At 53.1% G+C, this 26,531-nt stretch overlaps 1 protein-coding gene across 1 annotated transcript in view; it reads right to left on the bottom strand.

Moving 5' to 3' along the window:
• PARP12 (poly(ADP-ribose) polymerase family member 12) overlaps positions 1-13,222 on the bottom strand; it is a 29,373-nt gene extending 16,151 nt beyond the window's left edge. Inside the window, exons 1-4 of the mRNA XM_056124024.1 lie at positions 12,788-13,222; positions 9,287-9,422; positions 7,665-7,962; positions 4,539-4,661 (exon numbers count right to left, since the gene is read on the bottom strand). Coding sequence (XP_055979999.1) covers positions 4,539-4,661; positions 7,665-7,962; positions 9,287-9,422; positions 12,788-13,140 — 910 coding nt within the window. The 5' untranslated portion in view covers positions 13,141-13,222. The remainder of the gene's footprint in view (positions 1-4,538; positions 4,662-7,664; positions 7,963-9,286; positions 9,423-12,787) is intronic.
• Positions 13,223-26,531: the final 13,309 nt, after the last annotated feature.

Below are 26,531 nucleotides of genomic sequence, written 5' to 3'. Positions count from 1 at the left end.
TTCTGTGACTACTCAATAGCATGAAGTGAATAGCAAGTTTTGTGATGAGATACAGCATCTCAATAATGGCATTAAATTAAAAAAGAGACAAAAGCTAGAGTGATAGCACAGCAGGTAGGGTGTTTGCCTTGCATGCGGCCAACCCGGGTTCGATTCCCAGCATCCCATATGGTCCCATGAGCACCGCTAGGAGTAACCTGTTGCATTTCCGGGTATGACCCAAAAAGCCAAAAAAAAAAAAAAACAACTTAAAAAGAAACAAGAATTTATACAAGAATTTCAACAGAGAGACAAATAAGCAAATAAGCATGTCAAAGTAAACGTCGAATATCATGACTCATCAGGGCGATGCAAACAAGGCTGCCACCCTCATCACTAGTAGAATAGCTCATTTCAAAGAGGGACAATTCCAAGTGTCTGCAAAGATGCAGGGCAGCCAAAAGCCTCACGCAAGACTGGTGGGGAGGTAAACTATCAGAGTCCATTTGGGAGCGAGACTGGAAGCTTCCTATAATGATAAGCACACATCTATCCATGAGCGAGTCATTCTACTTCTAAGTAAGTCATTCTACTTCTACTTCCTTTACTCCTAAGGAAAAAGGAAACATCCACATGAACACACATATACACAGCTATTTAGAGAAGTTTCTTACATGAAAAAGTCCCACACTCAGCCAATCAAAGCTGTCACATATAAACGGTTAAACAAAGAGGAACAAATCCACACACAGTCTGTTCTCTCCACACGGGAAAGGAATGGACTGACATGCCAGCAGGATCAGCCGCTGTTGGATAACATTGGTTTGTCCTTACTCCTCCCACAGGGAGCTAAGACTTGTTGAGTTACTCCCATAACAGTGCCCCTGAGGCACACCCAATTTCATCAGGCACTAATAATCCTATATTGCTTTTCCCTTTCTTTTTTGTATAAACACAGGAAGACAGTTGATGCTATGCTTCTGTAACCTGGGAATTAACTGACTCCAAATAATGTTTATTCCTGGGCACCCACCACATTTACTTAAGCCTCAGTTGCCCTTACTTCCTAACACCCCTAAAAGGAGGATCCCCGACGAAGGGATGAGATGGACCCAGGGCAAGCTGTAAGTCATCCTGGCATTGGAAAGGGACAAGCTAAGTTCCACAAGAAGTCTAAATTAACAGCATGATAATGCAACAAACTCTATGATGACCCAAAAAGTAATTGAATAAGGACCCTACTGGGGTTAGGAAAGAGTAACCTGGTCTGAGTACTGTAGTGTGGGATATACAGCGAGATGTCCCCCGGAAGAGCCAACCTTTAAGCTTAATATATCTCTTACTGTTTCATACAAAATGACTAGATATATTATAAGTAAATTTACCATGATTGTTTAAATGGATTACTAGCTGAGGAAAGGAGAAAGCAATACACCCTAGATGGAATCCCACCCATGAGTGGATCTCCTAGTAATCTAGAGTGCTGCTGAACTCTTAGATGAGATTTTGTCCTTGAGTTAATCTCCTAGAACTTCCCCTGAAGAAGTGGCTTTACATCTGTGTTGTTATGACAATGTTCAACCCCACCTATGTGTACCCCCACCCTTCATGACTTCTATATAAGTATACTGTAAGGGGAAAGGAGACTAGAAAGATAAGGACTAGGATGATAACCAGGAAGAAGTCGAGGACTATGACGAGGATTAGGATGATGTAACTATGAGGACTCAGACTACAACCAAAACTATGACTACGACTGTGCTGTAAGGGAGTGATCGGACTACATTGGGGAAGAGAAAGAAATAAACTACCAAACAGCCTGGGACCCCATTTCTGTTCCCCGGTCCTTCATCCATCCATCGCCATTGACCATCCAGGGAAATAGTTTTGGCTACCAAATGTTCGAGTCCCATATACACCCATGCTCTTCTTTTGGAAACTCATGGCTGTTTGAGACCAAGTCAAGAGGAGCACATGTTGGAGGTTCCTAAACACCAGGAGTGACACCCCAAAGGCACCATGCCAGCAGTATCCCCTGAGCACTGCAACTCAAAAATCAAAAACTAAAATAAATTTAAATAATGTTTAAAATACAGTGTGAAAGTAAAACCAAGGTAGAAAAAGCCAACTACAGATAATTTCTCCTGTGATCACAGAGATTCTTGGATTACTCTACTCAGAAAATGACCTAAAACCTGGATGAAACATAGCTTTGGCTATACAGAACAGAGCACCAGACAGATTGCAGACCCCAACAGAAGACAGCACGCCAAGATACCCCACCGGGGCCAGCAAGATGCAACTGGGAAGAGATATTCCCAGGAGCACTTTCCCATGAAGGGTGTATGGGAGGCTTTTCAGAGCATGGCCAGTGCCTCTAGGTCTGGGCCAGGATGGAGGACCCGCCTTATTAAGGTGGGGCCCCAACCTCCCTCCCTGGGACTGCCCCAAACCACATTATAGGGAGGGGAGATAGCTGACAAACTAAGAGCATACTTTGCATGTAGGAGGAGCAGATTTGATCCCCAACACTGCTGTAGCAAGAGTAGTCCCTGAGCACTGCCCAGTGTGGCTCAGAAATGAGGAGTTGAGGAGAGAGTTCCAAGGGCATGAGCATGTGCTTTTCCTGCAGGAAGCCCAGGACACACAATCCCTTCAGCCCTGCCAAGAGCAACCCCTGAACACTACTAATGGCTGGATGTGAGCCTGCACCTCAAAAAAGAAGACTGGGAGACAAGAAAGGGCACAAATGAGGGAGTCCCACCCTGGCACCTCAGCCTGGTGGTTACTGGAGAGTCTCAGCCACAGACCTGGGGTACACCCTGAGAAGAGCACCCTTAGCAGAGAGCTGAAACAGTGATCAAGTGGCCTTTTCCGGCCTGCAACAATCCCACCCCTGGCAGCCCACATCAGACGCCAGCAAGCCACCCTCTACAGACAGCGGCCTCTTTGTGGCGTTATTAAGATGTGATAAACCATTCTCAAAACTTACTATTCACTTCATGCTTTTGAGTAGTCAAAGAATTTTGTAACTGTCAGTAATCACTATTATAGCATTTATACCCATACAGATCGGGCGCGTTCAGGGTGGTATGGTCGGGCTGGAGCGATAGCACAGTGGGTAGGGCGTTCGCCTTACATGCGGCCAACATGGCCGACCCGAGTTCGATTCCTCCGCCCCTCTCGGAGAGCCCGGCAAGCTACCGGGAGTATTCGATATGCCAGACACAGTAACAACAAAGTCTCCAATGGAGACGTTACTGGGCCCGCTCGAGCAAATCGACGATCAACGGGAGGGTCTTTACCTTTACCTTACCTTTACCCATACAGAAGCCCTATCACTTGTAAGTAGTGAGACAGACAGACAGACAGACAGACAGACACACACACACACACACACACATACACACACACACCAAAAAACCATGTAATTTTGGAAGAGTAATAATAAGAACTCTTTGCTGATTTTTCCCTTGTCTCCATTTTATTTACATAAAGTTTCATTTATTTTTTAGTTCTAAGATGTATTATTTCATCCTAAGTTTATCTCATTTCCCTATAAGTACAACCACAAAATAAAAAATAAAAGCAAGGCAGATTTATATGTACTAACATGAGAAAACCACTGAAACACAACATTAATTTAATTCATGGATTACACGTTCCTATCTGTGTAGAAAAACGCCAAATACCATGAGCATACAGCATGAGCATACGCGCAGCTGACCTGGTCGGCCCAGGTTCGATTCCTCCGCCCCTCTTGGGGAGCCTAGCAAGCTACTGAGAGCATCTCACCCACATGGCAAAGCCTGGCAAGCTACCCGTGGCGTATTTGATATGCCAAACACAGTAACAAGTCTCACAATGGAGACGTTATTGGGTCCACTTGAGCAAATCGATGAACAACGGGAGAACAGTGCAGTTCTACAGCATGTTAACTTTTGGGAACGAGTGAAGGAGAACCCCACACTTCCATCTGTAGGAAGGGACTCTGACAAACTGGAAGTATTACTAAATTGCTTGGAAAATTTTGAAAGACTGAAACTGGAACAAGAAGTATTGGAGGTGTCTGTGAAGAGTCACCAAATGCGAGGAGGAGGCCTTCTTCAGTCAAGGCTCAGAACAGCAAGTGAAGGCAAGCAAAGGCCGAGTGAAAACACAAACACAGAACTGCTAACTTGACCCCTGGGACAGTGCTCCTCTGCCGGAGGGCTTTCCCTGTTCTCTAGCTTTGCTTGGCTGACGGTGATCACATCAATCTTGGTTCTCACATCAGGCACAAGTGTGTGCAGGGCCCTGGCCTCAAGCTAGGCTGACACATAGTCAACACTTGACACTCTCGCTAACCTGCACCGTCCCCAGCACTGTGGCTTCTAGAACTACAGAATCGAGTCATGCTTCCCAGTCCCAACACCTCGCCAGATCTATTTCGAACTGCTTCAGCTGAAATGCTGGGAAAAGGGGACCTGGGGGGGGGGCTGGAGGAGAGCCCCAGGCCCAAGAGCAGTCACGTGTGCACCCCCGCCCCTAGGAGAGAGGCAGAGGACCCCCGGTCTTACCTTGGAAGCTACAGCTCTTCCGGATGTGGAACAAGCAGATCTGATCGCTGTCCCCCTGGCTGGAAACGCTCGAGGATGCAGAGGTTGCGCTGGAGGATGCAGAGGCTGTGCGGTCTCGTTTCTCTACAAAGACACAGCACAAAGGAGCACAGCTTCCATCAAAGCTCCGAGTGGCTCAAAATACAAAGAAGCAGGGGTCCAAGCAACAACACACTGGGAGGGCATTTGCCTTGCACACTGCTGACCAGGGTTCAACCGCTGGCACCCTATGTGGTCCCTTGACTCCCACCCCCACCCCCACCCCCAAGGGGTGATCCCTGAGCACAGAGCCAGGAGAGAAAGCCCTGAGTACTGCCAGATGTGACCCAACAAAAAATATACAATTTAAAAAAGAGAGAGAGAGGACTCCTCTATCTCCCCGCAAGAAAAAAGTGGGCAAAATCTCACAAACCCTGCAGAGCACGAGACACCCCAAGGGTCCCTCTGAGAGAACCCAAAGACATCCCGCTGGTTGCCAGAATCAGACAGTGTGCATGTGGGGGTGGCAGGGAGCCTCTTTCCCCAGGGCGACACATGCCACCTCCGAGGAGACCTACCCAAGACCTGGAGTGCCCTCCAACCTGCTTCCACCTCATCACCCCAGGAGTGAGGCTGGTGCTCCCCAGGGGATAGCATCCTCCACACCATAATAGGCAAGTGTTCCTTTTAAGGACCCCCCACCTGAAAATCTGGAAAGTTCTTTTGGGAGTCTGGGAACACAATTACCTTTAAATTGTATGGAAAAACTGAGTACTCCCATGCCACCCCCATAATAACTTCCAAATCCTATCAACCAGGAGCCTTCTGCTTTCAGACACAGTTTTCACATGAGGCAGGAAGGACTCCAGGGGGACAACTGAATGGCTGTGCTTTAATTTGGAGGGCTGAGGCCACACCCAGCAGTGCTTGGGGGGGGGGGGGGGCGACTTTCAGTTTTGTGCCAAGAGGCCACTCACGATAGTGTTTGGGGGACCGTGTGGTGCCAGGATCGAACTAAGATGGGTTGTGTGCAGGGTAAGTGCCTTTATCCCCTACACCATCTCTTTGCCCAAGGGCTGTTATTATCCACTTGATTGAATATCAGCGAATACTCCTGTTAATGAACCACCAGAAATGAGTACTATTATCACTTTTAGGTTAAGAAAAAACTCAGGATAGGGTCCAGGGAGGTGACTCAAAGGGCTGGAGTCTATGCTTTGAATGGAAGAACCCCAGTTTCACTCCCTGGCACCACACAGCCCCAACACAGCCAGGGACCCCCAAGCACAGAGCCAGAAACAGCCAAAGAACACTGCCAGGTGTGGCTCCCGAGCCAAAGAAATGGATTTCAGTATAAAAGGCACAAGTAAGCACTCGCAAGGTGACTGTTACCAAAGCAAGAGCCCCAATGCACCCCGGCCTAATGCTCCATTTGTCACCCACACCTATAGCAATGGCAACATGTGGATGTCGTTATAAGCCTTCAGTCTTCACAAAAACTCTGTAACCCATCTTCCCACTCTTTCAACACACCAGACCCCTCTGTCTCGACATCCCCACCTTTGCAACCCCTCAAGCCCCCTTTCCCAGGCTCCCCAAGGGCACACCTGGCCTCAGCTTTTAACACTCAGGTCATCCCATCTCTTCCTAAGACCACAACCCACTGGGCATGCTGGAAAGATTTTTCTAGAAAACCTGCCTACTTCCAAGTTCCTGCCACTGAAGGCAAAGAGCAAAAACTAACAGGAGACTTTGGCTCAGTGGGTGAGCATACATGTGAAGCCCTGGGTTCTAGCCCAAAGCTCCACCCCCCCAACACACACAGTAAATAATCAAAGCTGTCCCCCAAATTCCCCACAGATGGCAAGATCTTCTAATGCGAAATCAGTATCCAAGTGCTCTATAGACTGTGCTGCGCCCAGCATGGCCTGGTATTTCGGAAGGAGAAGCCCTAAGGCCCAGGTTCTAGGGTCTTGAGAGCTAGTTGAGGGGAAACAGGTCTCATATTCCACATGGTATATGAGGGCAGGGGCTATTGTGGGGTGCCTGGCAGGAGCTCAGACTGGTTAAATAAAGCCTGGGTGGCCAGCACAGGCAGCCCAGACAATACTGTGAAACTCTGAGCTGCCCAACAGGCCCCTTACCCAGTTCCCTCACTGCAGGGATCTAGAAATGCCCATTACATAAACCAAGCCTCAAATGCTCCCATTTGCTTGCAAATGTCTTGGGTTCCTACTGTTGAACAGGCACTGCAAAGGTGCAGGACATGAGTGAAGTAAATTCACAAAGACTGAAAACTGTTTCACACAAAGAGGAAACGGAAATCAAAGTGGAAAGTAGCATCATCTGCTCCTTTAAAAAAAATCCAGAGATTAGGGAAGAGAGCTCAAAGGGTGGGAACATGTGGTTTGCATTTGTGGTTGGAACCTCAGGTTCCATCCCCAGAACCCCATGGTCCCCTGAGAACCCACCACTATGAGTGATGCCCCAAACATGCCAAATGTGGACCCTCAAAGAAACCAAGTAGGGACGTGGAGAGCGCACAAAGGCCAGCCCTAACCACAGGGTCAAGACCCAGCCCTAACCACAGGGTTCCCCAGTACTGCCAGGGGCAGACCTGGCGGTCCTCCAGCACTGCTGGTATCGCCCAGGTTAGCTACCCTCAGCACATCACCAGGACCTAGCGCTGAACCTACAGACCTACACAGCTGGGCCCCGAGGGCTGCCAGAGAGGGCCCCCAATTTTTTAAAATCAGCAACAAATAGAATGCAACATCTTGAATACCTCTAGGGTTATGTGCATGCCATTTCATTTTAGGGTCTCTCCTTGGTCTCCAAGGTTTTGGGGCAGGGGGCAGTTTCTCATCTCAGTGGATAAGAGGCCGTGGGGGAGGGGGGGAAGGGGAGGGTTCACACACAAGACTCAAAGTCAAGACCAACTCGGGCCTGTCACCTCCTCCTGTATGACTCATCTATCTAGTCATCTCCCCAGCAGCACAGCTGGGAATGGGCCCAGCTGAATTTGACTGTGAAAAGCTCCAAAGTGCCCAAGTCCCATTCCACAGTAGGGCCAGGGGGAAAAATGGGAGTCCCTGCCCTGGGATTTACCTGAGGTCCCCTGGGCGGGCAGCACTAGGCTTTTGCTGAGGCTCGAAGAGTTCTTATTCTTGATGTCATAAGCGTTCCGGTAAATGTCAGGCAGCTTGCTCACCAGGTCTGAGCTCAGGCCCATCTTCAGCAGTTTTTCCAGGTTCTCGGGAGATGAGAAATCGTGAGATCGCTTGCAGCTGCTGCCAAACTTGCACTGGCCCCGCAGGAAGTACTGGCACATGTGCAGCTTGATGCAGTGCGTCTGGAAGGTGCAGGAGCCGTAGGGCCCATCTCCTTTGTTGTAGTGGAGACAGATCTGCGGACACAGAAGCACACAGGCCGGAGCTGAGCACGGCTTCCTGGGCCTCAGCTCCTGCCATGTGTCTGCTACCTAGAAGGGGTGCTCTCAGGAACTGGCCAAAACCTGTGACCCTATCACCCACACGGCCATGCTGTTAGAATGCTCTCCATGGGGCCGGAGCAATAATACAAGTGGGTGCAGGAAAGGCATTTGCCTTTTGATTCCCCAGTACCCCATTCAGTCCCCTGAGCACCCCCCACAAGAATGATCCCTGAGTACAGAGCCAGGAGTAAGCCCTGAGCACCACTAAGTGTGGTCCAAAGAAAATGTTCATCTCTAGACTGTGAGCTGCTATGACATGTCTGTGCCCATGACAGAAAGTGGCGCTTCCCAGGTTGCTCCTAACAGACCCCCTGAGTGGAAACTCCCAGAGTCTCAAACTCACCAAAGCTGCTTTCATCCCATGGGATGACTGAATTCACCCAGCACCCCTCCACCTTCCTCCCATCCATCCTCCAAGCCCCCCACACACTCAGGTCTCAATGTCCTTCAACACTCTCCTACAATTCAGTGTCACTGAGGCTCCCAGGGGGTAAAGCAGCCCAGAGGCAGTGCTGTGCAATGCTTTCGGTTTGGAAGAGCAAATCATGTCTCAGCCCTGCCACCCTGCCCCAGACACACAGCCCCTGACGCCTAATAGGCTGGACCCATGCTGACCAAGCAGGGACCTGAATACGCAGAAAATCATGCACACGACTTCCTCTTCCTTCCACATGGCAAGTTACTGGATCTCGGAATCAAGTCAGAGAAGACTCCCCCACCCAAAGGACCCCGATCTGAGCGGGAAGCCCTTGGGGGAAAGGATGGCAGGACCAGCCACAACCTTCACTGCCATTTCCCAGGGGCCTGCTTCAGCAGCCCTCTCAGCATCTTGGACTTAGAGTTTTCTTTCATTGGGTGCTCAGTCCATGGTGCTGGGAATTGGAACCACATGCCAGGCAAGAAGTGCCTGCCCTCCACTGCTCTTGCTCCAGCCGCAGGCTCAGTTCTCAAGCCCTCAGTGGAAGCTCCTCCTTCCTCACGATGCCCACCACAGCCGGGGGCTGGAGGCCTGAACTGGAATCTACTGGTGTTACGGCACCATAAGAGGAATCAACTGGCCAAACTCTGGCCTGGACTGACCCGTGGGCGCTGACTGAAGGCCCAGAGGGGGATTCGTCAGAGCAGAAAATCATGCCAGTCTGCATTCTGCAGGCCAGGCTCCCCCTGGGGCTCTGCAGTGGGCACATGGACACATGCCCCTTCCCAATTTCCCTCCGTTCCCACCAACTGCACCCACCTCGGGCAGCAGCCAGGGGTCATTCTGGTACAGCAGCTGGCAGAGTTCTGTGAAGTTGAGGTGATCCACTCCATGGGTCTGCAGCACGCCCACATTGTGGGGGGTGGTCAGGCTGTGGCTATTTCTGCAGGGCTTCCTGTGAAGAGGCGGAGCCATTGGGAAAGCTTTCACCCCAGCGCCCCCCCAGGTATATCTGGAGACAAAGAGCCGTTGAAGATATCATTTTTGTTTTGTAGGCGCACCAGCTGTGCTCAGGGTTTACTCCTGGCTCTGCACTCAGGAATCGCTCCTGGCAGGCACAGGGGACCGTAGGGGAGCCGGGGATCAAACCCAGGTTGGGATATGCAAGGCAAGTGCGATCTCTCTGGCACCTAAAGAGACCACTGTCACAATGACTAGATTTTATAAAGGGAGGGAGGGAGCACTCACGCAATCCAATGGGAGTCCTTCAAAGAGGGGACCAGAACAGAGGGACGATAGGGACAGCCACCGCCCAGCCCAGCAGAGACATAGGAAGAAACCAACCCTGCAGATTCCACCGCCTTGGCCTTTTAGTTTCCAGCCACATGAGAAAATAAGAATCTGCCACTTAAGGACCCAGTCAGGTCAGCCACGCTAACTGAGCTAGAGAGCCCCTCTTTCAAAGTAATGGTTGAGGTTTTAGGTTCAGGGAGTGACCATCTGGAGAAAAGCCAGCACGGAGACATAAGTACAGACTGCTGCTTTTTCACAAAGAAGAGATGGCACCTGGCAAGCCTAGGGCAGAAGGGCAGAGCCAGGAGTCAAAGGAGAGCAGAAGCGCCTCCTGGGGGCACGAGGCAGAGCGTTCCACAGACAACAGGTGAGAGTTGAACGTGCACACCCACACCTCCACCTGTGCTCGGAGATCCAGCCCTTTCTCCCACTCCCTTCCTCCATCCTTTCCTCCACCAAGCCCCTGGCTCCAAGTCAGCACTGACTGGCACCATCCCGAATGATCCAGATAAGCTTCAAGTGATCCCCTGGGCCACCAGGACCCAGAAGAGTCAAGAAAACTGCATTTGCTTAATTCAGACACAGTTCCCCGTGCCAGAGGATCATAAATATCTCAAAGAAAACCCCAAGCCCCGAGCCTGTCTCTCCCAGACCTTCACCTCCCACCTCAGTAGAAACAATTTCACTGCTCAGGCCAAAACGGGAGACACGCTGCTGTTTGGAGCTGGAAGTACCCAGTCCTCACTTGCCCCCATGAATCCCGGGGCCCGCAAACCTCCAGAACCCAATGGTAAAACCCAGTTTGCGGGACCAGTGACTGCAAACTTCAGGCCTCAAGGGATCGGGACAGGCTGCTCCTTCCCATCTCCCTGCCCCTACGGAGTCCTGGCTGTCGCACCCATGAACTGCCTCGGGTGCCATTTAAGCACATTAACAGCCATGATCCAGAGACTCACAGAATTATCTTGGAACCGAGGGGCTCACTGCAGAGATTTCTCAGGACTCCATTTGAAATTTTAGAATTCCAGCAGTGTGCGGCCGTGCAACATCTCATGCTATTCATAACAAGCAATAAAAAATAAGTTATCTAGCATCTGCCTGTGGGGCAGGCTTGAGAGGTGGTGGGAAAATTCGAAATAATGGTGGTGGGAAGGTGTAGGTAGGATTGGAGTTGAAATATTGAATGTAATCAATTATTATGGACAAATTTATGAAAATAAAACTTATAATAAAAAAAGTACATGGTTATCTGTGCTTGGTACACAGGCAGATTGCAAAATACCCAGGCACAGCAGGATCTGAGCCAGAAAGGGGGGAAGAATATTCGGCAAAGAGGCTAACAACAGAGCCACCAGGCCCAATATATCTACTAATTAAGCTCATGCGGTGATGGCGCAGACGAGGCTGACCGTTTACTGGGAACAGAGGTCATCTCAGTGCCTTACTAGTTCATCCCTGCAGTCCTCAACCAGCCTCTGGGTGGGTGATCACCTGCTCTGCAGATTATGGAAGTGAGGCTTGGGAATGATGGAAGAAACTGATATCACCCCGCAGCAAGGAGCAGTCAGACCTGAGACCTTTCCCAGCTGTCCCCAATGAGCAGCGGTGGCCCTGAAACAGCCGCCCAGAGAGCCCAGGAAGGGAGAAAGAGGTGCAGACCACCCTCACTCTCCCGTAGACCCCCAGGGAGGGCAGGCTCGCTTCCCCACACTGCCCTGAGCACCTCCAGGGAGCAATCCTTGAGCACAGAGACAGGAGCAGCTCCCTACACCGCGGGGCGTGACCCCGAAACAACAATAACGAGGAACACCTGTGTTTCAGCAAGGAAAGGTGGAGAACGTAGCAGACTCACAACTAGCTGGGTCAGTTAATACCAACCAGGTCAGGGGCCGTCAGCCCCTCAAAATCCAGGTCTAAGGACAGGCTGCCACTGGATGGCTGCACCCCCTCACCAGCTAAGGGACCCCCTGGGCTTCTCTCTCCCGGGAGTCCCCCACATTGCCAGATCTAATGTGCACTACTTAGGATAATAAAGATTCAGGGTGCTCCTGGGAACCTCCTCGTCCATTAGACCCCAAAGGGCTCATTTCCCCTTTCCATGCTCAGACTCTGGGGTGGACCCCATTCCTGCCCTGCAGGCAGGTAGGAGCTGCCGACACATCACAAACCAGCACCCCGAGGCCGTGGTCACTGGGCCACATTTCAGAGGGTGTGTGTGTGGGGGGGGGGGGGGGATTGTCACTGCCCCAGGACACACTCCAAACCAGCCAACACTGCAGAGAAAACCGCTCCCCACGTCGCGTCTCCCCACCTTTCTTCCGGTCCTGACAAACGGCTCCAGAATGCTCCCTGGGCAAATGCCACCACTCTAGAATATTCCAGCAAACACTTCTAGAATGTTCCCTGGTAGCTGCTTCCCAGGAACCTCCTCCTCCATGCCCTTTTTCCACCCCTGCCCAGTGCGGGGGGTGATCCTGCCTTGGCATCAGGCAGCTGGAGTAGTAGGCAGGTGCAGACAGCACCCCCAAGCCCGCTACCTTCCCCACCCTCCAACCGCGGAGGGCATCGTCAACCTGGAGGGGGGGGGGGGGGCGACCCCATGGTCGAGGCGGCCAGACCCCGGGGGCGCAGTGGACGTGGCGGGGAGGCGGCTCGGGGGCCGAAGGGCGGCCGGCCAGACCCCGGCAAGCCCGTCCCCACCGGGCTAGGCCCCCCCCAGTCTCCCCGGCGCCCCCCACCCCCGCGCTGCTGAGCTCGCAAGGTGGGAGGGGAAAGGCGCCGTCGGGTGGGTCCGCCCGTGCAATCTCCCCCCTCCCGGAAGCCCGACACTGAGAAGGCGACGCCCCCTCCCCAACCGAGAGCCGCATCCGGGACCCCTGTCCCCTCCCGTCGTCAGCCCGGGAGGCCGTCGGAACGCCCCCTTCCTCCTCCCCGCCAAGGGAGACGCCCGTCCAGGGGCCGCATCCCGTCCCCTCCCCTCAGCTGACCGGGGCGCTTTGGGCGGGGGGAGCGGGGAGGGGGTCTTACCCGGCCTTGAGGAACTTGCAGGCGCCGTAGACCATGAACTTGCAGAGGTGCAGCTGCGAGCAGAAGCCCTGGCAGCCCACCTTGGCGCCCGGCGGGGGCGCGCGGCACAGGCGCAGCTCCGAGGCCGCCAGCACCACCACCCGCTCGGCGGCGGCGGCGGCGCCCGCACCCGCGCCCGCGCCCGCGCCCTCGCGCCGGGCCACCACCAGGCGGGCGCCGTCGCGCAGCAGCCGCTCGAGGGGCTCCGCGCCCACCGTGCCCGCCAGGCGGCCGCGCAGCTCGTCCAGCTCCAGGGCGCCGCCGGCCGCGCACAGCAGCCGGGTGGCCTCGCGGAGGGCGGCGGCCGGGCTCATGGTGGCGGTGGCGGCGGCGGTGATGGTGGCGGTGGCGGCGGCGGCGGGGGCGCGCGGCCCGCAGCCCGCGTTCCAGCCGGGAGCGCTGGGCGGCACCGGGAAACGAAAGCGAAAGGCGCCGAGCGCCGAGCCCCAGGGAAAGTCGAAGGGCCACGCCACGCCCCCGGCGCGCAGCTGCCCGGCCGCGGGCGACGCCGACGCCGCCGCCGCCGTCGGGCCCGGGGCTACTCGCAGGGCGCTCAGCGGGGCTCGTGCCGGCGGCGGCGGAGGCGGCGGAGGCGGCGGCGGCGGCCCCACGACGGGGCCCCCGCAGGCCCCGGGGAGCGCGGGGAGCGCCGGGAGCGCCGGGAACGCGGGGAACGCGGGGAGCGCGGGGAGCGCGGCGCTCGGCCACGCCGCCGCCGCCGCCGCCGTCGCCACCGCCGGGCCGCGGCCGCCCGCGCCCCCGGGGCCGTCGGGGCCGAACGCTCGGCGCATGGTGCCGGCCGGCCGGGCCCGCGGCGAGGCCGACTCCCGGGAGGCGGCGGGACGCGCGCGCCTCGACGGCGGGCGCGAGCCGTCGGCGGGGGCCGCTGGCGGGGCTGCCGTCGGGCCGCCGGGATCCGCGGGGCTCTCGGCGCTCGACGGGCGACAGCGGCGCTTCCCCAGCCCGCGGCCGCGGCGAGCGGCGCGGTCCGGCGACTTCTCCACGTTCGGCGTCTTGGCGTCCGGCGTCTTGGCGTCTGGCGTCTGCCTCCCGGCGCGTCCCACCACGACGACGACGACGACGACGACGATGCGTGCGGGTTTTTCTCCTCCCGGGAATGTTCTAGAACTGTTTCGAAGGAGACCTCCGAGTCAACGTGACTTGCCGGGGCAGGGCCCGGGATCCCGCGCGGGTTGGAGCCGCCGACCCCCACGAGACCCGCGAGCACTGCCTGTGTCTGGCGCGGGTCGCTAACCTCGCGAGATCCGGGCGCGCGCGTGCGCACGCGCCGCGGGCTACAAGGCGTTTGAGGAACGTGCGCGCGCGCACGCGGGGCTTCTTGGTCTCGCAGTTTCGCAGAGCCAACGGTTCGCCCGCTTCTGGCTGCGTCGCCGACCCTGGCTCTGCGGTCGCTCCCCCTCAGGACGATGGGGGCGTGCGGTGTAGCCGTGTCCGAACGTTGGCCGAGGGAAGATCCTGTCCGTGGGGGGGGGGGGTTTGGGGGGGTCTTGGATGAGGCTGGGGGGAAGCGGGGCTGGGTGCACGTGAACCCCGAGGTGGGCGCTGAGGGGTGAAAAAAGGGGGCGACGGGCGTGAAGGGACAGGACTCAGGAGGCACCGAAAAGTCGATGTCTGTCTACAACTGTACCTGATTGTGTTTCACTAATGAAATTTTTTTTAAAAAAAGAAAAAATAAATGCATCCCAAGAGTGAAGTGAAAATTTTTAAAAAAAAAAAAGAAAGAAAAGTCGTTGTCTACGCCCCCACACCTAAACCGCAAGAGTCGTGAGTCAGCGGATGAGTCGTCGAAGGAGTGTGGACAAGCGAACAACAGGGACCCCTGAAAGGTTGTCCCGTGGCGACCGTTTTCGCCCAGGAGATTTTGTACAGCATCCTGAGTAGATAGGGATTCACAAAATAAATATACAGGAATAATAAAGAATAATAAATTCACTGGTAATAAATCAGGCATTTATTTTTAAATAACTCTGGGGGGGTTCTGTTTTTTTTTTTTTAATTTTTTATTTTTTGGTGGTGGTGGTCTGTTTTGGTTTTGAGTTTTTGTTTGTTTGCTTTTTGGGTCACACTGGCAGTGCTCAGGGCATCCTGTCTCTGCACTCAGGAATTACTCCTGGCGGTGCTCAGGGGGCTGTGCTGGATGGATGCTGGGGATCAAACTGGATGGGCTGTGTGCAAGGCAAACGCCCTACCCGCTGTACAATTAATTGCTCTGGGCCTGGAAAGTTTGTTTAAGCAGCCCTTGCGATAGTACAATGGGCATGTGCCTACCTTCCACCCAGCACCCCATAGAGTTCCCCCAGCACCACCAGGAGTGATCCCAGAGGGCAGAGCAGGGGAGTAAACCCTGAGCACCGTGAGGTATAGCCAAAAAAAAAAAAAAGTTTCAAAAAACAGAAAAGAAACTAGAAACTAGGAAGGGATGGAATGAAGGGAAATGTATTTAGATTTTTTTAAAGCTGTATGAAAATTTTTACTGAAGTACGATGGTTTTATTAAAAATTTTAGAGGGGTCGAAGAGATGGTTCAGTGGGTAGAGTGCTTGGCCTTGTATCCGACCAGCCAGGGGTCTATCTGAGTACTGCAAGGGTCCCTCAGCCTGCCAGCAGTGATCCTGGAGCAAGCCCAGAGCACAGAACCAGGAATGAGCCCTGAGCACCTCTTGGTGTGGCCCCAAAACAAACACACAAAAATTTTCTAACTTAAGTGTGAGGGGGGAAAAGAGACACAGAGAGAGTCAGGAGGGAGCACAGGCTTCTCTGCGGGCGGGGGGGGGGGCGGGGCAAAAAGTAAAAAAATTCACTTTTAAGTATAACTTTTCGTTTAAATTGTGGTTTAATATTGTTGTATATAATGGCTTTCCAAAGGAAGGAAGGATTCTGCCCATGAAGAGTTTGCCCTTTAATAAGAGCAATGGAAAACCAGCAAAGTTGATCCAAATCAACATTTCTCAGAGCACTGGAAAAAGCCAAATTCTTGCACCAACTATCTAGCATTTAAGGGCTGGAGAGATAATATAGCAGGTAGGGCACTTGCCTCGCAGCAGACCAGGGTCCAATCCCTGGCACCCATATAATCCACAGAGCACTACCAGGAGTGATCCCTGAGCACTGCTGGGTGTGGCCCCAAAACAAAAACAAGCAACTATTTAGCATTTTTTTAAAGCTGGGGACCGGATAGCTTAACATTAGGGTGCTTGCCTTACATGTGACAGATGTGGGTTCGCTCCCCAGCACCCTAAGTGGTCCTTTGAGCATCACCAGGAATGATCCCTGAGCACAGAGCCAGGAGTAGGCCCTAAGTAGGCCCCACCCCACCAGGTGGGGCCAAAAAATAAATAACAGCTGCGTCTCAATAGAAGCTGTATAAGCTCAAACTTCTCCTCTGTCTGTGCTCCTACTCCCTAAATCGCCTCCCCAGCCCCAAAGCCAGCTCTGGGAATTAACAACCGCTTCCTTGTACGTGTAACTGAAAGAGAGTGGCAGCTCTTCTCAGGAATAAGCTCCAATCTCAAATAACCATCATCGGACTGGAGAGTTAGTACAGCGGATAAGACCCATGCCTTGCATGAAACCAACCCAGCTCAGTCCCCAGCATCCCATGTGGACCCCAAGCACCGTCAGGAATAATTCCTATGTGCAGAGCCAGGAATAAGCCCTGAGCACTGCTGGGTGTGCCCCCAAAGTCAAACCAAATAAATATCCATCATTATTTGACCAACCCACTAGCTCCCTGAAAAGGCTCCTATTTATTTGGTCTTCCTGGAACTGGCCTCACCCTAATGGCTTCTCCTCTGGGGTTGTTTGGTGAATGTTTTCACATCCAGACTACAGGTAACAGTTATGGCAAACTGTAAAGGAAGCAAGAAGCTTAAAAGGAGTTGCTGGGGGTGAGATGCCCACAAGGGCTTTGAAACACATTATTTCTAAGACTGTTCCCCACCCCCCACCCCCACCCAACTTACCCAAGGCCACAAGCATGCCTCTCCGGATCCTCACCTAGGATGTCACATAAAAGCACATAAAAGCTCTCTGCTCTCTGTCCCAAGATCTCCTAGCTGGCCTTGGTGTCTCTCTGTGTGGCCCTGTGCAGCTTCCTATTAAAACCAGCCCCAAAGAAATTTCGAGCTGAATTCAGAATTAAAAGCAGCAGATTCGGGCAGTTCAACAGCCAGAGTGCAGACTTCGCATGCAAGAGGCCTGACTCCGACCCCCAAGCACCACATGGTCCCCAAGCTGCCGGGAATGACCCCAAGTTCTGTTATTGGGAGTAGCCCCTGAACACTGCTGGGTGAGACCCTGAAACTAACCAAGCAGCAACCTCTTCTAGGCAGGCTGAGGCTGTGGAGAATGTAAAGAATTTTCCCTTTATAGGCTGGAGAGCTAGTCCAGGCTTTTAGATGCTTGCCTTACATGTAGCCAACGCTGATTCCATCCCTAGCACCATATGGTCCCCTGAGCACTGTCAGGTGTGAACATAGAAAGCCATATTCCCTTATCTTTCCTCCACAAAAGGTCATTATCTAGGCACTGTTCAGGGGTTACTCCTGACTTTGCACTCAGGGATTACTCCTGGCAGAGCTCAGGAGACCATATGTGATGCCTGGGATCAAATCCAGGTTGGCTGTGTACAAGGCAAGCACCTACCCACTGAACAAATTATCGCCTGGGTCCAGAATTTTTTTGGGGGGGGGACACACCCAGTGGTGCTCAGGGGTTACTCCTGACTCTGCACTCAGGAATCACTACTGGCAAAGCTTAGGGGACCTTATGGGATACTAGGGATGGAACAGGGTTGGCTACATGTAAGGCAAGCATCTTGATCTACTGGCAGGTCCAAGTCGGCTGCATGTAAGGCCTTATCTGGTGTACTATCTCTCCAGCCCTTGAAAATGTTTGAATTATGCCCCAGAAGACCAGTCCACAAAAGCCAGGAAATATTGCATGAGACCTGCGTTTGGCTCCTGACACTGCAAACAAACAAAAAGATCCAGAATAAAAAAGTTCAATTCCCTCCCCGCCACCAAAAAAAAAAAAAAAAACCTGATTGATCATGCTGATGATTTTTTTTTTTAAATAGATCTCCCTGTTGTTCTGTATCTGCTGTTTCTGACTGTGTAGACAAGATGGTTCTATGATGGACATCTTCCAGCCCGCCAAGAAGCCCTTTCTCTACCTGTTACTTGTTTTCTCATTGATCGGCCCCATCTGGGGCAGAACCAGATCAGAGGCCACAATTTGGCAAGCCAGCCAGGAGTTGGGGTTCCACTGTGTTGAGCAGGCCTGGACCAGGAAATTGTCAGGTCAGCCATGCCTGGCCCGCAGGGCTCACTTTCTCCTGGGACTGTCCTCTCTTTCCTGACCTGCTGACACTGCCTCTCACGCCACTCTTCTCGGGTCAGAGAGAGCTCCTGTGTTGCATGGAGGCAGGGTTCTTCAGGGTGTGCTCCCTGAACGCCTTCTGCCACTGTGCCCTGGGGCATGGAGCAGTCTGCCTGCACGGCACTGTTTGCTGTGTGACTGATCAATTGTAGAACTTTGGCCCTGGAATATGGGAATTATTCATCTTGTTTTTCAGCTGTGGCCAGAGGGTGTCTCCACACAGCTCTCGCTGCCTTCTGGAAATTTCACCTCCCCTGAACTGGGATAGCCAGGCCCTGCTGTCCAGGAACGCCCTCTGCCCCTCAGCAGCTAGCAACTTACCCTGCACAGGCTTGAGACAGACCCCTGAGGAGACTCAGTCCCTGGGAGCTGCTGAGCCTGCCACTGTGGTGTGGTGTGGGTGTTGCCTGGTAGCCCTTGGGGTTCAGGGGGTGGCTGTAGGGGCTGTAAGGGGCCTCTCTCTGCAGAGACCAGTGTGAGCTTAGGGGTGGGTGAATGCCTGTGGGACTCCCAGAGCAGCAGGAAGCAGCTGGCCCGTGAGCCAATGCCACTCTGGGTCAAGGGGAGGGTACAGACATGGCAGTGACAAGGGCCAAGTTGGGACCACAGCAGGCAGAGTCTATGCCCTGGGGCATCGGTGAGGAGATCCAGAAGTGCCTTCCCATGGGCCACTCTTGTCCCTGAGCTCCAGCCAATCTGATGTGCCGAGATGGAGACTTGGTGAGAGGGATGAGGATGGGATGGAGGAAGCACCTGCCACTGTCCCCCAAGCCTGCATGGTGGAAGGACTGGTTGAGCTGTGAGCACTCCAGGGGACATGCAGAGGCCCTAGTTCCTTAGTGCTCTCTCCTGAATGCAGGGGCTCCAGGGCCACTGTCCCCTTGATGACTGGAGAGTGGACCTCCTCCTGGGAAGCTCCAGGGGGCCTGGCCCAGCCCTCTGCCCACTCAGCACCCCAGTCCCCCAGCCTGCCCCAACCAGCTTCTCACGTGGGGCCTTCGGTTGTTCCCCAGACCTCAGGACAGATCATGTGTATCTGTGTGTGGTTTTGGGGCAACACTCGGCAGTACTCGAGGTTTATTCCTAGCTCTGTGTTCATGGTCTGCTCATGACAGGGCTAGGAGGACCGTCAAGGTATGTGGGATGGAATCTGCTCAGCTGTGTGCACGTGTCCTTCCCACTGTGCTTTCTCTCCAGCCTTCACATGTGTGTCTAACTCCAGTTAAACATTCTTTAAACTAGGGAAAAATCCCAAACCACGTGACACACGTGTGCGGAAACTCCTAGCTTCAGTGAGCCTCAACTCACTGGGTCCCCCGATGTACCCCTATTTCCCCTCACCTGTGTCATTCCAGACTGGAGGCCACTTCCCGGGATTCTAGAACAGCTGTGGCTTCCCTCCCTGGGGTTCCTCTTCCCCGCCGTTAACTGAGTCCTGTGACTCTGTGTGACTTAGTTTCGACAATCATTGGTACTGGTCCCAGTTTGAAGCAATCCAATCAGATTCAGCTGAGATGGTTCTCAGGGGCCAGGCCCTGTCCCCTACTGCCCTCAGCAGGACACTAGGAAAATTAGGTCATCCACGAAGGGGAAACTGAGACCCAACAAAGTTCTACAGTTCCAGAATGGAAGGAACTGTGGCTCTCAGGCCTAGTAAGAGTTGGAATGAGTCTCCCAGGATCCCTATCAAGGAAGGAAAATGTCCAAACTTTTGGGTAGGAGGGAGACAAGGGAAATTTGAGGCAAAGGGTTCCAGGAGCTCGAGTGCCGGAAGAGCCACGTGTTTGTATGCCAATCCTGATGTGACCCTGATGTCGGTGGGCCCCACGGGTGACTTATGTGAAGTGGGGAGGAGAAAGATAGTCACTTTCTCCCCACCCGCCTCTGCCACCCGGAACCCTGGGTAGGCTAGGACCGGTAAAGTCTGCAGTGAGCACCTGCTCGGCACGGGCCTAAGCCCCGCCAGCCCCACAAGGTGGCCGTCAAGCCACACCTGAAGTCCGCTTGATCTTCTCGGCACGGGAGTTAATCCCCGCCACCCGATAGCTCGGGGAGCCACGGACTCAAGCTGGGGCGAGAATTTGCTCTTCGCAGGAAAGGAGAGACCAGTCCCAAGCCTTACCCGAGGTTTCTGGGGTTCTTGTCTCGCTCGCAGAAAAGAATTTCAGGAGTAGACGAGCAGTGAAGTAACAGGTTTTATTTGGAGGCTTTTGGAGAGGGAGAGAAAGGGATAAGCAGATAAGCGGGGGAATGGAGAGTAAGAGAGAGAGAGTAACGCGTCCAGAGGGAACGCGAGCTTCTCCGAGGGTGGAGAGAGCGCCAAGTGGGCTCTCGAGCTGGTTCTTATAGATCCTTCTGACTCGGAATGTTCTGGAATCTCCTTGGGGCTGGGTCGCTGGAGTTAACCGGATTGAAAGGGGTTTCGAGAATCATCTGACTTGGAATGTCCTGGAATCTCCTTGGGGCTGGGTCGCTGGAGTCAACCGGATTGAAAGGGGGTTCGAGAATCATCTGACTTGGAATGTCCTGGAATCTCCTTGGGGCTGGGTCACTGGAGTCAACCGGATTGAAAGGGGGTTCTCGGAAAGGAGGAATTTCATGGGGAGGAGGCCCGTATCTTCAGGGTCTGGGGATGGTCTTATCAAGTCCTTATTCTCTGTCTCCACAGGGTGGGTTGGGCCTAGAATTCTTCTATGAGACTTTGTTTCATTGCAGAGAGCCTTTCCCTATCTACCTGCCTACATCAACCCCACTGAGGTGAGATGGCTTCTCTGGCATGCAGAGGAGAGGAGGGCTTCGCAACAAGCATCTAGAGGACAGTGGTGTGGGTACAGGCTGCAGCTCCCTGGGTGCCCAGAGAGAACAGGGAGGGAGGCATCTAGAGCAGCTGTGAGCAGGGGCTTCTGCCATGTCCAGGCTCCCTTCAGGAAACCCCGCCGATGACACCAGCCCTGTCTGGGAGTGCCTTCGCTGAAGTCTCTCTCCTTTTGTAGCCTGACCAATGGGTTTACAAAACTCCAGAATGAACACTGCAGGCACCTGTCCCGAGTTGGATTCCTGGCACAACCCGATTCCTTGAGCTGGGTGTGACCTTCCCCCAACCCCAAACACCACCAGGATATGGCCCTGGAGGTCCCCAGCACCATCAAGATGGACCAGGGCCCCAGCATCGCACCTTCAGGCCCCAGCACTGAACCACCTATATGATCAGGTGAGAACCAGCAGACCTACTGAAGACCACTGGGGCAGCTCCCCCCTCCCAAAGTGAAAAGGGATTTGGGGACAGAGGGAGGGAAGCTGAGATATGGGAGGGAGAAGGGGAACTGGGAGAGATGAAGACAGGGTGGGTGAGAAGGTGTTTGCGGGTGGCAGTGGACTATGGCACTGGGAAGGCAAAGTCGAAGAATCCACACGTGAGTCACCAGAGGGCAAATGGGAGGCAGGATAAGGGGCAGATCCCTGGGCCATAGGACTCCTCCCCGGTTCCCAGATACTGAGGGCAGCCTGTCCTCACTAGGAGATGTGAGTCAACATCTGATTTGCTTCCACAACATCCAGACTTGGGAAAGAGATGGAGACATTTTTGCCAGCAAATACATTTTCAACACCCAATGGACACACCAACAAAGAAATTCTTAGTCCACAAGTCATTTCTCGGACCCATCTAATCTTTTTTTTTTCTCTTTGGGTCATACCCAAAATGCTCAAGGGTTACTCCTGGCTTTGCACTCAGAAATTACTCCCAGAGGTGCTCGGGGGACTATATGCGATGCTGAGGTTCAAATGGGTCAGCTGCGTGCAAGGCAAATGCCGAACCTGCTGTACTATCACTCTGGCCCCCCACTCATTTTTTAATAACTGAAAGTATATATTAAAATTACTTAGAGGGCCATGGAGCCAGCACTTTCCTCCCCACCCCAACGAGACCCCGAGTTGCTACCCACGAACGGCCCCTCTGGCTCCTGATCAAGCTGCTTAATGGCTATGATCCCAGAGACTTAGAAACAAATCTCAGAATCCAGCATCTTTTGGCAGAAATATGTCCAGACCCCACAGTGTAGGTTACTGTTGCCGGGCCCCCCAGGGGAGAAAGGTTGCTGTCCCTCTGCCTGCTCCTCCTTGGCGGCTTGGTGGCCGCCATCCTCCAGAGGCCATTGGACAATCAGGTTTGGGCCCTCAGTGACGAGACATGTGAGGCCTCATGGGATGGGGGTGCAGCCAGCCCTTTCCTTCCCACCCCAACAAGACCCCAAGTCGTCGCCCACGAACGGCCTCTCTGGTCTTAATCAAGCTGCTTAATGGCCATGACGCCAGAGACTCAGAAACAAGTCTCGGAAACCAGTGGCTTTTGGCAGAAATGCGTCTGGACCCTACAGTAGGTTACTGTCGCCGGGCCACCCCAGGAGGGAAAGTGTGTTGTCCCTCCACCTGCTCCCCCTTGGTGGCTCGGTGGCCACCATCCTCCAGAGGCCATTGGGCAGTTAGGTTTGGGCCCTCAGTGACGAGACATGCGGGGCCTCATGGGATGGGAGTGGAGCTGGCCCTTTCCTCCAGGTCCCAACAAGACCCCAAGTCTCCGCCCACGAACGGCCTTTCCTGCTCCTGATCAAGCTGCTTAATGGCTATGATCCCAGAGACAAATCTCAGAACCCAGCAGGTTTTGGCAGAAATTCTCCAGATTTGTGTTAAAATTTCAGAATTTCAAAATCATGTGGCCACTACTGCAGCCACATGACATCATGTTATTCATAACCAGCAAGAGAAAACAAATTGTCTACTGTTGCCTTTTCAGCAGATCTGAGTGTTGGGGTAAAATCTCAAATAATGGTGGGTCTGGTGTCAAAATATTGAATGTGATCAAAGTAGAGAGAGAGTAATATGGAAATCATCTGCACCACAGGTAGGGGGAGGGTGTGGAATGGAGGTCTACTGGGGTTTTTGGTGATGGAGAATGGGCACTGGTGAAGGTACAGGTGTTTCATTGTATGACTGAGACTTAAACCAAAAGCTTTGTAAGTGCTCTCACAGTGATTCAATAAAGCCCGGCAAGCTACCGAGAGTATTCGATATGCCAAACACAGTAACAACAAAGTCTCCAATGGAGACGTTACTGGTCCCGCTCGAGCAAATCGACGATCAACGATCAACAGGAGGGCCTTTACCTTTACCTTTATAAAAAAAAAAAAAAGTAAGGTGGAGTTCATGGCCAATTCAATCAGCTAATCAGTGGCTGAATAAATAGCAGTACTCCTACATAAAAAAAAAAAGTACTTAGAGGGCCAGAGAGATAAAAGTACAGAGAGGGCCAGAGGGCCTTAACAGAGGTTAAGGCATTTGACCTGCATGTGGCTGACCCAGATTCTATTCCGGAGATTGTGTATGTGCCCAGGGATCAGATCCACCAGGAGTGATCCCTGGGCACAGAGCCAGGAATATATTCACCCCTAGGGTCCTCCAGCCAAAATAATAACAAAAGCTGGGGCTGGAACAATAGCACAGCGGGTAGGGCGTTTGCCTTGCACACAGCCAACCCGGGTTCGATTCTCAGCATCCCACATGGTCCCCTGAGCACTGCCAGGAATAATTCCTGAATACAGAGCCAGAAGTAACCCCTGTGCATCGCCAGGTGTAACCCAAAAAACAAAAAATAATAACAACAAAGCAAAAAAGAAATAGAAAATTCCCAGAGGAAATCAAGTTAGTAGCGATCACATGGCCTGTGGAGTCTCGAGGGAAATCTCTCCTGCTCCCCAGCAGAGTGGACGGAACTGGGCCCAGCAGACATGGGCACTGGTGGTCCTCTGCCCAGCTCTCACCTGAGACGGGGTGACATCCAGCACTGGAGTGGGGTCAGTGTGCAAAGCAGCCGCCTCTGTGCAGGTGACTGGGCTTCCAGCTGTGGCACCACAAAGAATAGCACAGCGAGTAGGGCGTTTGCCTTGCACGTGGCCAACTCGGGTTTGATTCCCAGCATCCCATATGGTCTCCTGAGCATCGCCAGGGGTAATTCCTGAGTGCCGAGCCAGGAGTAACCCCTGTGCATTGCTGGTGTGTCCCAAAAAGCAAAAATAAATAAATAATAAATATAGTAAAAAAAATAATGTAAGAGTACTGCTATTTGTTCAGCCATTAAGCTGACTGAATCGGGCGTGAACTCCACGTCATTTTCTATTTTATTGTATCACCGTGAGATAGTTATGAAGCTTTCATGCTTGAGACTCAGCCATACAATGATGCAACACCCATCCCTCCACCGGTGCACAGGCAATGACCTTTTCCCAAAAAGAATTGGTCGTGGATGCAGCTTAGCGCTTGAGTGGAATAAAACAGAGGGGCCTTGCCAGAGACGCGGGGGGCCTCTGAGAGCTACAGAGGCGTCTTCTCACTGCTGCTGGACACCCGTGAGTCAGGCGGAAATCTGAGGAGCTGGTCCCGGCAGGAGGGGAAGGAGGCGAGTACCCGGAAGGAGGTGAGCAGCGGCTCCGGCAGCCGGACCCTGGCACTGCCAGGAGGTAGCGGGGCACCCCTTCCCAGCCAGCTCCTGGCCCTCTTCCTGCCGTTCCCAAAATGCTGCCCTGAGACCCACAGGACACAGGGGCCTCCCACACTGTCCCAGGAAAGGACTGGCAACTCTTCCTTCTCTCCTAGACCCTTGGCACACTGCAGGGGCCCTGTGGTATTTGTGGTCATGAGTGCCCTTCCATGCACACTGATCACCGTGCCATTGCCCTGGCCATAGGACGGTCCTGTTCCTTCTCTCACCCCTCACCCGGGGCCTTCTGCCCTGACGGCTTTGTGATAGCAGCACCTCTGAAAGGTGTGCAGACATGCGTCTTCTCACCTCCACCAACTGTCCAAGGTAGGCGTCTGGCCCAGTTTCACAGCCTCCCCTTCTCCCCGGTGTTATCAAGCAGAAAAAACGGACTCCAAAGCCAGAACTGGATATAGAATTCAGATTTTTTTTTCTCTCGAAGACACAGTTGATACAACTTTCAACATTTATATTTCCAAACAAAATGAGCAAAAATACACCAAATGCTAAACAAACAAACAAAATCATAACAGAAGTAATACAACTTTAAATTTCATTATTTTGAATTACAGAAATTGGAAAAGCAAGAAGACCCAGTACAACCTGAAACGAGTGACGCCCCGATTAAGAACCAATGGAAGCTAAAGACTTACAAATCTGAAAGAGAAACCAAATAAATACTATACACTTTCCCTGCCTGCAGGCAAAAGATGGGAAATACTGTTAGGAATGGGAAAAAATGCTCTTAAAGCTTCAGCACCCCACTTCCCTGCCAGCCAAGGGCACACACATGCACACTCACCACCTGTCCCCACAGATGGACAGGACACTCTTCTGCAGGCACCCCAACAAGAAAGGAGAGCCCCACCCACCCCCGGAACCATGGGTGTAAAAAAATCAGTTCAGGAAAGTCAGTGCGGCTAGCAGAACGTTACTACAAAACTAGTAAATACCATTGCCAACAACCGTCCTCTTTCAAATGTCACAGATTTGCACCCCCTAAAGCCAACACTACCCCACCCCATCGCCACCCACTACTGCCCACCCCACCCCGACCCCCAATAAAAACCTGCTTGAAGCACTGGCAATGTGAGACTTTTCACAGTCACTGTGAAAACTCCTATTATATCATCTCTTCAAATGGACCTGTTCCCCCCCGCTTTCCACAGCATGAAACTGTTATGGCTTAATTTCTAGTAAAAGTAGAAAAGTCTTTTCCGCAGGAGACGCAGCCCGCAGCGGTGCGGGCGCGCTGCCTACGTCAGTGCGAGCTCAGCCCTCACGGCCCTCGAGCTGCTTTGGCAGCCCCGGGCTGTGTGGAGGAAGAGTTGAGGTTATAGCTTTTGATTCAGTCTAACGATAAATGTAAGGCCCTTAGTTTGGTTTAAGTTTCTTCTGCAAGATAAAATAACCTGGGGACGGGGGACGGGGGGGGGGGGGGGTGTCACTCAAGTTTCACAGCAGCTTCCTGACTACCAAGGAGAAGGTTCTCAGTCAGTCGCCGAGGAATTCTTTAGTGCAGAGGACTCCAGGTGAGGAATCGACCTCAGGCGGGTACCTGCTGCCACCAGGGAGCCGCCAGGGGCCCCCTGCAAGCGTGTCTGCATTATTTTATTCCTGCAAAATAGTCTAAATACCAGCACTTATGATCATGGTTTTGGCGATGAGTCCTGAGGGGAAACAGGTTGATCTTTTGAAAAGAAAACAGCCAAAATAAGATGGGGTTTGTCTCTGGGATGAAGTCCCACCCTGCACTGCTCTCTGGAGCAGAGGG

The sequence above is a fragment of the Sorex fumeus genome, unplaced genomic scaffold (genome assembly GCF_029834395.1).
Source record: "Sorex fumeus unplaced genomic scaffold, SorFum_2.1 ptg000048l, whole genome shotgun sequence".
Lineage (NCBI taxonomy): Eukaryota > Metazoa > Chordata > Mammalia > Eulipotyphla > Soricidae > Sorex > Sorex fumeus.
This window is presented reverse-complemented; position numbering and strand designations above follow the sequence as displayed.